Source organism: Camelus dromedarius, chromosome 14, assembly GCF_036321535.1.
Source record: "Camelus dromedarius isolate mCamDro1 chromosome 14, mCamDro1.pat, whole genome shotgun sequence".
Taxonomy (NCBI): Eukaryota; Metazoa; Chordata; class Mammalia; order Artiodactyla; family Camelidae; genus Camelus; species Camelus dromedarius.
The window spans coordinates 53240252-53253122 of NC_087449.1; the positions used below are offsets into that span (position 1 = coordinate 53240252).

The 12871-nt window shown below is 41.3% G+C and overlaps 1 protein-coding gene across 1 annotated transcript; it reads left to right on the top strand.

Annotated features, from left to right (window-relative positions):
- The first annotated feature begins 657 nt into the window (after positions 1 to 657).
- AUNIP (aurora kinase A and ninein interacting protein) lies at positions 658 to 12866 on the top strand. The gene is made up of 3 exons (XM_031464395.2): positions 658 to 823; positions 10311 to 10452; positions 11307 to 12866. The coding sequence occupies exons 1-3, from the start codon at positions 746 to 748 to the stop codon at positions 12152 to 12154; spliced, it is 1068 nt and encodes a 355-aa protein (XP_031320255.1). The 5' UTR covers positions 658 to 745; the 3' UTR covers positions 12155 to 12866.
- The last annotated feature ends 5 nt before the right edge of the window (positions 12867 to 12871 follow it).

Consider the following 12871-nt stretch of genomic DNA (forward strand, 5'->3'; position numbering starts at 1 on the left):
ACTTTCAGAATTTACAAAGATTTCACATATCTTACATAATCCTCTTTAAAATCCAAGGCCATACAGTAAACACTGAAAGCAGGACTGAAATCTAGTTCTTGACTCCAACTTTTTAGTTTTCATTCTACTTAACGCGTTTCTAAATCTTCTCCCATGTGGTTTCATAGTTATGCTTAGCTTTTTGTTTTGAATTACAAAAGTAATTCATAAACTCGAGTGTACTGTAACCATTTAGGGCAGTGTTAAGGACCCCAGCTTTAGAGTTGGCGGACCAGAGTCTCGGCTTCTCTCCTTCTTTTTGCGATGTTTGTGAGGATTCAGCGAAGAGAAGAAAACCCTGAAGCTAGGGTAGTTATGAATAAGAAAATGCAACTAACTCAGCAAAATGAAAATGCACATTCCTTGTGCAATGTCGCGAACGCATCCAAACAGCACAGTTCCGGAATACAATTCCGGAATGAGAAGACCAGAAAGAACGTGGTCCTGCTAACGGTAAAGGCGCTCCACGCATCAAAAGATCTGTTGAGGTGGAGTTAAGGAGTCGCGTAGGATTTAGGGAAGGGGCGGAGCTTGGGCCTGGGCGGAGCTGACGTTGGGGGCGGTGCCTGCTCCCCGGCGGCCGCGGCGTAGCTCCGCCCCCAGCGTTGGCGCGAGATCTGAACTCCTGAGGAGTCTGTTGTGGCGGCTCCCTGAGGAGGCCCGAGTGCTAGCAGAGTTTCCCGTTGGCTTGTTCTCCTCAGCGGCCATGAAGCGCAGAGGCCCGGAGGAGGAGGCCTGCGGCGTGTGGCTGGACGCGGCGGCGCTGAAGAGGCGAAAAGCGCAGGTGGGGCGTTGGAGCGAGAGAGGGCGGGGGGAGGGGCTAGGGACCCGGCGGCATGAGAAGGGAGGAGTTTGGGGGGAATTGGAGGTGGTGGAGGTAAAGTCCGGGACCGAGAGCGAAACAGCTTTGGGAGTTCAGGAGAGAGAAAGATTGGAGTCTGAAGAAAGTTGAAAAATGGGGTTTGGGAAGTGTGAAGAAAAAATGGCGGAAGGCAGGCAGGCTGTGGAGGGATATGGAGAGACTGGGCAGCAATGTTTGGAGGTGAGGGGAGAGGGTGGAGACAAAATTTGCTCAGAGGAGTGTAATGGAGCAGACTCCTCAGGAGCTCAGAGTCCCTGCCGGACGGTAGCAGAGGCTGAAATACGGAAAGGTGGGTGCGTATGTAAACTCGGAAAGTTCTCGCCCTGAGGGTCCGCTCTTTCCAACTTGCCAGGTTGCCGGCTATCTACAGAACAGGTAACTTTAGGGGAAAAAAATAGACGAGACGAGAAGGGGAGCTGACCTAATACTTGTTGAGCATCCACTGGGTGTCACATACTGTATTAAGTATTTAATATGTATTATATGTATTGTTACGGAAACGACAGGCCAGCCAAGAAACAAGCACCACTCGGAGGGTAGGAGTACTCAGATGTATTACGCCGGCGGGCTCAGAGGGGCTTCTGCTCCGAAGCTCTGAGCACCTCCAAGATGTGCGCATGAGGTTTTATAGGGTAAAGTACAAGCTTGGGGTATCCGGCCAATAGGCATGGAACAGCTTTAGCAGCATCATTATCACAAAAGTGGAGGCAGGGAGGCAGCAAACCAACATTCCAAAGCCAGATATATATCTTTGAAAATCCAGCTGGCTAGCAAAAAAACATGAACAGCAAACGAACACTAATTAACTTAGATTTACAAGTTAGTCCAGTAGAACTCAGATCAGTATTCTGATACTTAGATTTGTGAGTTATCTTGTTAGACCAGCCCAGCCTCTCCTTCACATTCCTAGACTTGTGAGTTATCTTGTTAGACCAGCCCAGCTTTTCCTTCACACACACGGAGTAATTTAGTTTGGCTAAAGTGTAGGGTATATGTAGGGGAATTGAGAAGGTGAGATTAGGAGAGTAAACTCTTGCCATGTTGGAAATTCATGGAAGGCATCTGACATAATGGGAGGTGTCTCTAGGAAGATAAACCCAACAGTGGTTATATGAAAGCAAGTGGTACACTGAAAGGTAGGCTGGAGGAATTTGGAGGATAATGCAGAAGTTTAGGCAAGAAATAACAAGGGCCTAATCCAGGATGGTAGAAATTGAAGTTATTTATATTTGGTGGATCATTGGTCTCTGTAAGTGTTACTAAACCTGGTTTGTCTGCCCGATGCACAGTAGGCCAAATGCTAAGATGCTGAGGTTTGCTGCAGAGAAGGGGTTTATTCACAAGGTAACTAAGGGAAAAGAGGGGAGAACAAATCTCACATCTGCCTCCCTGAAACTAAGGGGCCTGGGATATTTATGAGATAAAGAGGCAGGGTGGTCTCAGGTGTGGGGAAGGATGATTGGCAGCAAGAAAAAGGTAAAGTAATTGGTGTTCTGTGCAGGCATATCTGAGTTACATGCTTTTATCATGGGACGCATGTTCAGAAAATGGCAGTGTTAGCATGATCTGAGGGTGGAGTTTTTGGCCCTTTTACAATAAAATGTCACCTATCTGACACTCGCAGCCCAGTTGAATGGTTGGTGGTCACAACTGGTTTGAACTGGGCAAGACTAGCTGCATGTTCTAGAAAAACAATTTAAGCAACCATCACTATAATGACCCATAAGTCAGAGGTGTTATCTATAGGGCGTGGTTAAAGGAATCTTGTGATACACTGTCTAAGCTATGTGAGGCTTGGAGGGTATTCAGTTTGTAAGTACAATTAAAGCAAACTTGGTCAGTGAAGGCAGGTTATAGTATGTTATTTCAGGTAATAGGATATTATTTATTAAGCAAGTTATAGTTCATGGGATCTAACTGATGACTGCCCTTGGTTTTATAAGTATATATCTGAAGTATATTTATGCTCATAAAGGACCTACATGTGGGCTTGCATGGGGGGAGGGAGGAGTTGCTTAAATATGTTTTTAAAGCTGTGAGTTTGATCTAGTTATCTGCAGTCCTCAGTGTCTCTCACTCTTTAAAGGTGCATCTTCCTTTCATTTCTGTTTACATCTAGGAGCCAGAAATTTGTACCTGAGTAAATAGAGGCTGGTTATAGAGAAAAAAATTAAAAATATAACTTGAAATAGTGCTTGGAAATTGGGAGAAGAGATACAGTATAGGCTGATTTTGTGTATGTATATTGTAGGGGCAGAAAAAATTTCCCTTGTTCCTTTCTAGGGTCTTTGGCTTGTCTAATAATTAAGTTGATATAAGACAGACTAAAAGGAGAAAAATCAAACAAAAGTTTAATAGCATGTATACTTCCTGTATACATGAGAGAGACCCAGGAAAACAGTAACTCTCAGATATGGCCAAAATTATCGCCTTAAATACCATCTTCAGCTAAAGACAAAAGAAGATGTTGAGGGTGGGGAGTCAGTTACGGGAGGTTACCAGGAAAAAACACAGTAAACAAGGGTAAAATTGTTATGCAGATTTAAGTTGTTGTCTTCTCCACTGATGAGAGTTTCTAGATACTGAGTCATCCTTCTCTTCCTGGTACAGAGAGGAAGACTTCCTTACAAATGGAGATTTCCCTTATGAATATAAATGTCTCTTATAAAAGGGTAATTATGCAGTTTTTAGAGCTTTTCCTGTGTCTGCTGTTTCTTAAAAATAATCAGCCTAAAATAATCCTTATGTCAAAGAAGCAGGCCTATTTTGGGGTGACAAATCCTGCTCCCCTTCAGAGTGTGTGTGTGTGTGTGTGTGTGTGTATGTATGTATAAAATACACACATCTAATGCTTTTATTCACAGAGTTGACATCTACTAGGTGGATTCAGGGATTTGTCCCAGAGCGGGGACTCCCCCTCCATTGCATTTCAGTTGAGGCACCTACATTACCATTTAAATGAGCACGGTGCTCTTTAATGGGATGGATCTCTGCTATTGGGAGGGTTACATGTGGCCATTCCTGTATTGGAAATAGTTCAAGCAGGATGTTTAAATAGATCTTCAATAAATAGTCTTTATTAGGGCAAAACTGATGATAAATGTACTAAAATATTGTACTGCAATTAATTCTGACATGCATGACATCCTTTAAGTGAGACAAATCTCATTAGTGAGAATCACCTTTGTAAGAGTATTGTTAGTGGATATAGTCAAATCAGGTCTCTAGTTTAGGAGTTGTGATACTTAGAAGAAATTGCTGTTCATTTATCCTTGTGAATTTTCATTAAGTTTAGATGAAAAACCAGTGCCAGGTGGTTCTAGAGAAGATTCTTGAAATAGTTTTCTATTACTAGATTACTTTAGGAGGAAAATCTTCAGTTTTCAGTGGGTATACCCTCCTATCTGTGTTCTAGACCTTATGTATATGAAACGAAAGTTAAAATGGAGTCAGTACTGCTAAGAGAGCTTTCTAAAATGGAGCTGGAGGCCATTAAGGAAATGTGACTTAATGCACATATCAGCCTGGATGGAATCTGACCTTTTGACCACCTGTTGTCCTAACGAAGACATCCAGAACATCTGCCAGAAATTCAAGATACTTAGCGGACCCTTACCCTAAAATAACTCGTGACAGCCTATCTACTTACGTTACTGAGTCCAAACTGGTTCTGCTTGATGCATGACAGGCCAGTAAATTGGGAGATGAAGTGTTGGGGCAAGGAATAACGACTTTATTCGGAAAGCTGGCAGACTGAGAAGATGGTAGACTAATGTCCTGGAGAACCATTTTCCCACAAGTTAGAATTCAAGCTCCTTTCATTCTAAAAAGGGGAGAGTGTGTGGTTGGTTGTTGCAAATTTCCTGGTGTTGGAGTCCTTTGTTCTTGCAGCTGTCTACATAGGGTCAGGTCAGGTCGTGGTGTTCCTGCAAACCTCCAACAAGACAAATGTTATTTTCTATTCTGCAACTTTTTTTCATTATATGAATGGGAAAGTGTTATACTTTTAAAGGTCAGTGTCTTGAGAATGGGCTATCCTGTATATTTCAGGCTGTAGGCATCATTCTTTAACAAAAGGTACAGGACCAGCATGACTCAGCACAGGAAGCAGAGCACAGGGTTAAAGTCAAAGTAACAGATCTAAGATGGAGTCAGATTTGTTCCTTTCTCTTACAGTTACTGGAACCCTACCCTAAAATAACTTGTGATTCCTTAAGGACAAATATTTCATGACTCACATCAGAGTCAAACACAGCTCTTGCCAGGCAACTTTGAACAACCTCATGGCTTTTTGTCTTTATAAGCCCCTGACTCTTTCTCTTCTCTGAAACACTATTCCAATTTTACCAGAATCGGTGTCTACCAAATTGCAGTTCTTAAGACCACCCCTCCCCAACTCTTATTTGCAGCTTTATGCATTGTTTTTTCGTTGACATGTGTGACATCAACTTACAGTGACAGGAGCTCATCTTAGCCTTGGTCACAGTATTAGAAAAGCCTTAAGTTTTTTCTGAAAGCTTTGGTGATGTTGAAAATGTAATGAGTAGGTATATATAAAATGGAAAACTTGAATGTATCCTTCCTGTATATCCACTTTCTTCCTAAAATATTTATTGAATTGAGTACCTGCTGTGTGTATTAAGCTGTTTTTGTGGAGGATAGAAAGCAAAGTTTGTGATTCAAATGTTGACCTCAGGATTTTGTAGTATAACTCAAGAAATACCATGTGATAAATGTCAAGTTCAGAAGAGGAAGAGGTCACATCTGCCTGTGGGAATCAGGAATGCTTGGCGCTAAGTTGAATAACGCGTAACATTTCAGAATTGGGTGTGAAACAGGCCCTTTTATGTGAAAAACAGAAGTGAGGAAGGTGGAGGCCATAACAGGGACTGGCATCTAGCTGAGTATTATGTTACAGTGTGCATAAGGGGTTTTTGGTAATAGAGAAAAAGGAAACGGGAATAATATCAACGTGTGCAGTCTGAGAGTCTACATTTTATGCTATAGGTTCTTGCCAGAACAAGATGGTATGATCACAGTTGTGCTTTAAGGTTAATCTAGATGTTGGATATGGGACTATTGAAACAGGTAGTAAATGGGGGCCAAGCACTTATGAAATCCTGAACTAGGATGGTATGTTATTTGTTTTGTGGGTTTGTAGAGTTTGAAGCAAGTTCTGAATTAATGCTTTGTTAGTAATTCAACAGAGCTGATTTATTTTTTTGGGAGATGATGAGAATTTCTTGGTTAGACTCCTTAAACAATCCTCCTTGGGGTGACTTATATTAGGTAGCATTATCCTTTCATCTTGACTTGAATGAAGCATGATAGTGATTGATGGGGAAAGGTTTTCATCCAAAACTTCATCAAATTAGTGCTATGAAAGACTAAAGAGGAAGGGGGGACTTGAAGATGATGCTGTCAGAGACTCTAGAAGTGGGAAAAGATGAGTATGGACCCTGGGAAGCAAAGGAATAAGTCGCATGGCAAAAAGAACTAAATAACGGGGGGGGGGGGGGGTACAGCTCAAGCTGCAGAGTGCATGCTTAGCAAGCACAAGGTCCTGGGTTCAATCCCCAGTACTGCTTCTTCAAACAAACAAACAAACACACACCTAATTCTACCCTCTCCCACCGCAAAAACAAACAAACAAACAAACAAAAAAACGCAAATTCATGTATTTCAAAGCTGTCACTTTATATGGAAATTGATACGTCATACACAAATTGAAGATCAGAGTAACCATTATGAAAAAAGGAAGTTGGATCAAATTATGTACTAGGCTTGAAGACAATATGAATTAAAAACGGGGGGAGATTAAATTGCTTTAAAAGTAGAATTTTGAGACAAACTTGCAGATTAATTATCAGAGAGATAAAGATAGAATGAGGGCTAAATAGAATTTAAATGCTGTGGAAGCATGGAAACATTTTCTAATAGTGAAGTAATGTATATGATCTCAGATTTGCTTTGATACCAGAGTTGTGAGTATTAAGAGTGGGTTACTCTTGGTGTGACTTACAGCACGTCACCCCCCCGCCCCAAAAAAGAAAAGTATCACTCTCTAAGAGAACATGTCATAGGGGGTCCTTGTAATAGCAAGAATAGCATGAGCTCCATAGATATAGGAAGTCAATTTTTCCTTCTACCTCTCTGAAAGAAGACAGCTTGATTGGACCATGAATGTGCTATACCAAAAGACTAGACATTCTTTGGTTTTGGAGGGAATGTGTTTCTTGAAGTTATGTTCTTCTTGGCATTCTTACAGGGTAAGATTGTCAATACCTAGGCTGTGGCTTACTAAGGGGAGGTCCTGTAGGAACCCTGTGCCTTTTAGTATGCTTTCTTATGCTATGTAATGTACATACAGGGTTTGTCTTTGTTTTGAGGTAGGGTAATCAGCTGAAGGACTTTGTACCTGGGCCCTCTTCAGTTCCAGATGACCTGTTCTCACGTGGGGTCTTAGTTGAGAGAAATGTAAATCCTTGAAGCCATGGGTTTTCTGAGAGGTCTGTAACTGGGACGGTATTACTCCTGACATTGCTCTGACCTAAGGAAGGAATCTTTCTAATCCTGCTAATAAGTATAGCCAATTTGGTGAAAAGCTTATTCCCAGATGTTTTGCTAATTGAGGTCTTACTGTTTTCTGATAAGCTGCAGTTTTCTCTAAGTCATCTTTATAAGATTTAGCATACTTGCAGCATTTTAAATAACTCTTTACTAGTTTGTCTGTTTTCCCCTTTAAGCTGTAAGCTTTACCAGGGCAGAAACACTTTTGTTCATCACTATTTCCCGAGTACCTAGCATATAGGTGCTCAAATACTTGTTGGCGTACTAACTCACGTTATTTCACATATCTTGGATGTGTTTCCCTTATAATTTAGAGAGCCATTTGCCTGCTTGGGCTTCCTTGTAGCATGGTGGCCAGGTTCCAAGAGTGAGCATCTCAAGAAAGCAAGGCAGAAGTACATGGCATTTTTATGACCCAGTTTTAGAAATCATGTAATGTTACTTCTGTCATACTTTATCAGTCAGGCAGTCGCAAAGTTCTTCACTAGTTAATGGTGAGGGAATATGGCTCTCACCACTTGATGGGAAGAGTAGCAAGGTCAAATTATAAGAGCCTGTGAAATGGGAGATTTTGTATTTGCCATCTTTGAAAAAGAGACTCAGTTGTTGTAGTTTTCATCAAATTTGGAAAGATTTTGGCTATTTAAGTATATTCTCTGCCCTTTCACATTGTTTTTTTGAAATTCTCATTGTATATATGCTTGATATCCCACAGACCATTAAGACTATTCTTTTCAGTTTGTTTCTCTCTGCTTCATTTTGGATAGTTTGTATTGCTGTGTCTTCAGGTCTACAGTTATTTTTTTCCATAGTCTCTAATCTGTTCTTAAGCCCACCTAGTGAAATTTTCATATCTTCTATTTCTCTCATTATTTTCCCATTTTCCTTTAAATCCTTGAAAATATTTGTAGTAACTGTTTCAAAGTTTGTCTGCTAATTCTGTCATCTCTGACATTTCTGAGTCTGTTTCCATTAACTGATCCCCCACTCCATCCCCCCACCCCCCATTATGGATTGTTTCCTTACTGCTTCACCTTATCTAGCAATTGTCTGTTGCATGCTAGGCCATGAGTGCTACATTGCTCTCATGCTGGGTTTTTTTTTTTTTTTTTTTTTTTCGGTCTTCAAAGAATATTGAAATTTGTTTTGGCAGGTAGTGTTCATTAGCTTGCTTTTAAGTTTTGTTAGGACAGATTTGGAGTAAGTTTTGCTCTGGGGCTAGTTTAGCTCTACTGCTAAGGGGTGATCCTTCTGTGAATTCTGTTGAATGCCACTGGTATTGAAAAGGTCTTTCTGCTCTGGTTAGTGGGAAGCCCTGTGTGAGTTCTGGGAATTGTTCGTCTTGCAGTTCCTGGCATTTCTTTGGCCTCATGGGGTTTTGTCTGACACATGTCTAGGTTAATATTCAGTAATGAACTGAAGGGATCTCTATGTAGATTTCTGGATGTATTTCTCTGTGCTGCAAATCCCAGGCCACCTTTTCTTCTCCAAATTCCAGCCTCTGTCTGCTCAGTTCATCAAGACTGCATTGTTCTGCCTGGGTACTCTATGCATTGCAGTCTGACACGTGTTTGCAAGCAGAAAGCTAAGGTGATCCCAGGGTTCACCTCATTTGTTATCCTGCTCTCTGTGATCCTGCACTGCCTATTATCCTTTGTCTAAAATCAGTTGTTTCATGTAATTCTTACCCAGTTTTCTAGTTTTGTATGGTGGAAGGGAATGTTCCATATCAGTACTACAAGTCAAAGCATGAATTTTATGTCCAGGATTTCTTTTGTCTTTTAACCACTTAAAGTGCATTTTAGTTTCCATATGTAAAAATTAAATGAAGTCAACTTTGGGCTAAAATTAATAATTTGGGTTCAAGTTTCAGGCCTACTTCCAACTTGGTGCATAGATATTGGCAAATCCGTTTTTCTTTTGTGGCTTTCACAGCCAAATTGATATAATCCTATTCTCCTTACTTCTCAGGCATTTCATAACAAGCAAATGGGAACAAAACCAAATCACACTTAAATAAGGATGAGGCATAAAAGTTGACATATCCCAGACCTCTCTGGCCCATCTACTAATTCAATTTCTAAAGTATAAAGGGGCCTCAGATGAAAGTTTAGTACGGCCGGAGCTGTTTCATTGCTCTTCCTCTTAATAATAGCCAACCATTATTGAGTATTATCTGTGTGCCAGAACTGTGTGAGCCTTTTACGTGAATTAACTCACCAAATCCTCATAACTGCCCTGTGGGCTAGGTACAATGATTGTCCTCATTTCACACATGAGAGTGAGACAGAGATTAAACATCTTGCAGAGGGTTACGCAGCTAATAATCGGCAGTGGCAGAATTGGTATTGATTTGAACAGAGGCTGTGTGACTAGGGAGCCATGCTATTAACCACTATGTGACTATTTGAAAACTACTGAGAATGTATCAACTGCTGCTGATGTAGAATCATTAACTATAAAGGCAAGAACATCATCCCTGGAATCCCTTCAACAAATCCTATTTATTTAGTCAGCCTGACTGATTTCCACGGGGAAGCAGGAGTAGGCTATAGTTGGAATGCGTGATTCTTGAGGAAAAACAAACACCATCAGTATGGCAGAAGGTGGTGGGAGATGATGTACAGCAAAAACTACCTAGAGAACAGGATATGAGTGGAGTCCAAAAGGTCCAGTGTGGTTCCAGCAGTCACTGGTGTTTATTGAATCTCTCCTATCTGACAGCTGTTTTTTTTTTTTAAACATTTTTTTTATTGAGTTATAGTCATTTTACAATGTTGTGTCATCTGGCAGCTGTTTTGATGTTAATAGGTTCTATTATTTTTCTCCCTCTTCTCAGACACATTTAACCAAGTCAAGCACCAAAATGCTAACACTCTTTCCTGAAGAGAGAAAGGCCAAGATTTCTTTTACTCAAAGAAGTCATCCACCTGCAGGCACTCGGCAAACCAGCATTGCTTCCTTCTTCACCTTGCAGCCAGGTATGGTGACCCACCTGGAAGCAACCAGGGAGCAAAGAAATTCTGGTATTTTCTGTGTACTCTGTATTAAAATCTTAGGCAAAGTTGAGAACTCTTATAAAACAGTTTCTGCAGTACAATTCTTGGAGAAGGAAAGAAGAAATCAGTCATTCAGCTTTGTGTGTAATTAAATTTTGGTATAATTTTGGGGTGGGGAGCAGGAATTCCATGTCATTTATCCTTAACGCAGACAGGACCATTCCACACCTGATAAAATGGACAGGCTGGACACTTTTGTATTGTCCTTTTCTACTGATTGACTTACGGTTCTGTATCTTTACCCCCTTTCCCATGAAATGTCTGGGCAGTGGGAGACCCACATATTCACAATGTCATCAGAAGGTTTCTTAGTTGGCTGGTTAATGTTATCTTCTGAAGACTTTATAAAAATGGTGTATATTGAACAGGTTTCTCAAAGGATAATATCTAGGAGTAATATTTGGCCAGGTTCATTATTTAGCAGAAATTACATTAAATTAAAGAAAAAAAGCAAAACTTACGTACCCTATGTTAAACCAACCTCACAAAACATGAAAACTCAAGCTGGTAAAGTGGGCTATGGTCTGATTGTATACCCTTTTTGACTATATCTATCCATATATTTGAGTAGGGGAATGGAAGCTGTGTTTTAGAAAGATCGTTCAGGAGAGAATAGAGTTTGAAAGCAGGAAGATCAGCTTCAAAGGTCTGTGAAGAGTCCTAAGACTCCTGCACTAGGTAGTTATGGTGGCTGATACTGATTTCAGAAAAAGCCACCAAAATCCTGCTCAGGTGTTTTCCTACAGAATAATGTTTGTTCATGTCTATTTTACTAGGAAAGACAAATGGTGGTGACCAGAGGGGTGTTTCATCTCATATAGAAAGTCAGACCTACAAGGAATCTAAGGAAGATGCAACCCAGCTACACCATCTGATCGAGGGCTTGGGGGATGATTGTGTGGCACCCCCTTTAGCCACTTCAACCCCTGCAGACATCCAGGAAGCTAGACTTTCTCCTCAGTCTCTCCAGGCTTCTTGCCACCGTGAAATAGGAACCCCATGCTTGTCTGTGTTGTCTTTGTTCCAGACTGATACCTTAATCTGTGCTGGAGAGAGAAAAGCCTCACCTGCCCATTCCTTCACCCAAGAGCTGGAGAATTCTTGCTTGCTGGACCAAAAGAAGGGAGAGAAGGATTCTTCCTGGAAAAGGGAATGGCTTCATGGATCTAAGAAAAAGAACTATCAGAGTGTGCAGAGACACAGTAAAACACCTGAAAGCAAGGGCTATCAGCTCTTGGACAAGACTAACTTGGAAGAGGTGTCAGCCAAAGGAAACAGGCAGGCCCCTGCCCTTCATACATACAAGGATTCTTGGAGTGGAGCAAATACATCAGTGAAACAAAGCCCTTGTCCTATTCCTGTGTTTTCCTGGGACAGCGAAAAGAATGACAAGGACTCCTGGAGTCAGCTTTTCACTGAGGATTCTCAAGGCCAGCGGGTCATTGCCCACAACTCTAGAGCTCCTTTCCGAGATGTAACCAATGACCAGAATCAGGGCTTAGGGCAGTTTCCCAACAGCCCTTGGGCTCAGTGCCAGGATAGGCCCACTCAGTTAAATCCGCAGCCTGATTTGCTCTTTACCCAGGACTCTGAAGGTAATCAAGTTATCAGGCACCAAGTCTAAATGTCTTTGTGAGGGTTTGGTTCTAAAAGTACCTTGAAATGACATGTGAGAAAGTATCTTCAGTGAGGTATGTTTGAATAGGGGAATGTAAGGTGATGTTTTAGAAAGATCATTCAGGACAATAATCTTGGGTGGGAGGCAGGCATGGGATGAAGTTGTTGTTATTAAGCATTTTCTTTGTGTAAATACAGCAGGTGGTGCCACTTGAGATACTGTGGTTGGCGTTGTGCTGTTCCCCTGAAGAAGTGGCTGGTAAATTCCCTGCATGAATCTATGGTGAGCATTGAGAGGGAAGGGCAGGCACTCATCCCTCCACTAAAGAGCCTGCTACTCAGCCTGCACAGAGCCACTTCTTTGTCCTTTCAGATGCCTGACTGGCACATTGCTTCTTATGGATGTATGTTCTTTGAATCTCTGGTTGTTGTAATCTTACCCACTCAACCTAAGCGCGGACCATTACTCCTGACACTGAGTGACAAGGCAGATCTCCCAGACCCAGGTGTGCAAGGGGCAGGGAGGATAGAGAGAGGTAGAATGATGGTAGTTTTGTTGTTTTATTTTTGTGATAACTTTACAGCATTTTAAAGTTATATACTCTGTTTAAAAATCTCCCTAAAAAGGCTGAACTGTATAACAATCTAAATGTGACTATATCACTCTACTACAAGGTGGGAGAGAACCCCTTTGTAAAACTATGAAGCCAAATAAATGACTGTG

Coding starts and splice junctions, on each gene's coding strand:
- AUNIP (XM_031464395.2), top strand. CDS start 746: ATGAAGCGCAGAGGCCCGGAGGAGGAGGCCTGCGGCGTGTGGCTGGAC. Junction 824..10,310: donor TGAAGAGGCGAAAAGCGCAG/GTGGGGCGTTGG, acceptor CCCTCTTCTCAG/ACACATTTAACCAAGTCAAG. Junction 10,453..11,306: donor CTTCTTCACCTTGCAGCCAG/GTATGGTGACCC, acceptor CTATTTTACTAG/GAAAGACAAATGGTGGTGAC.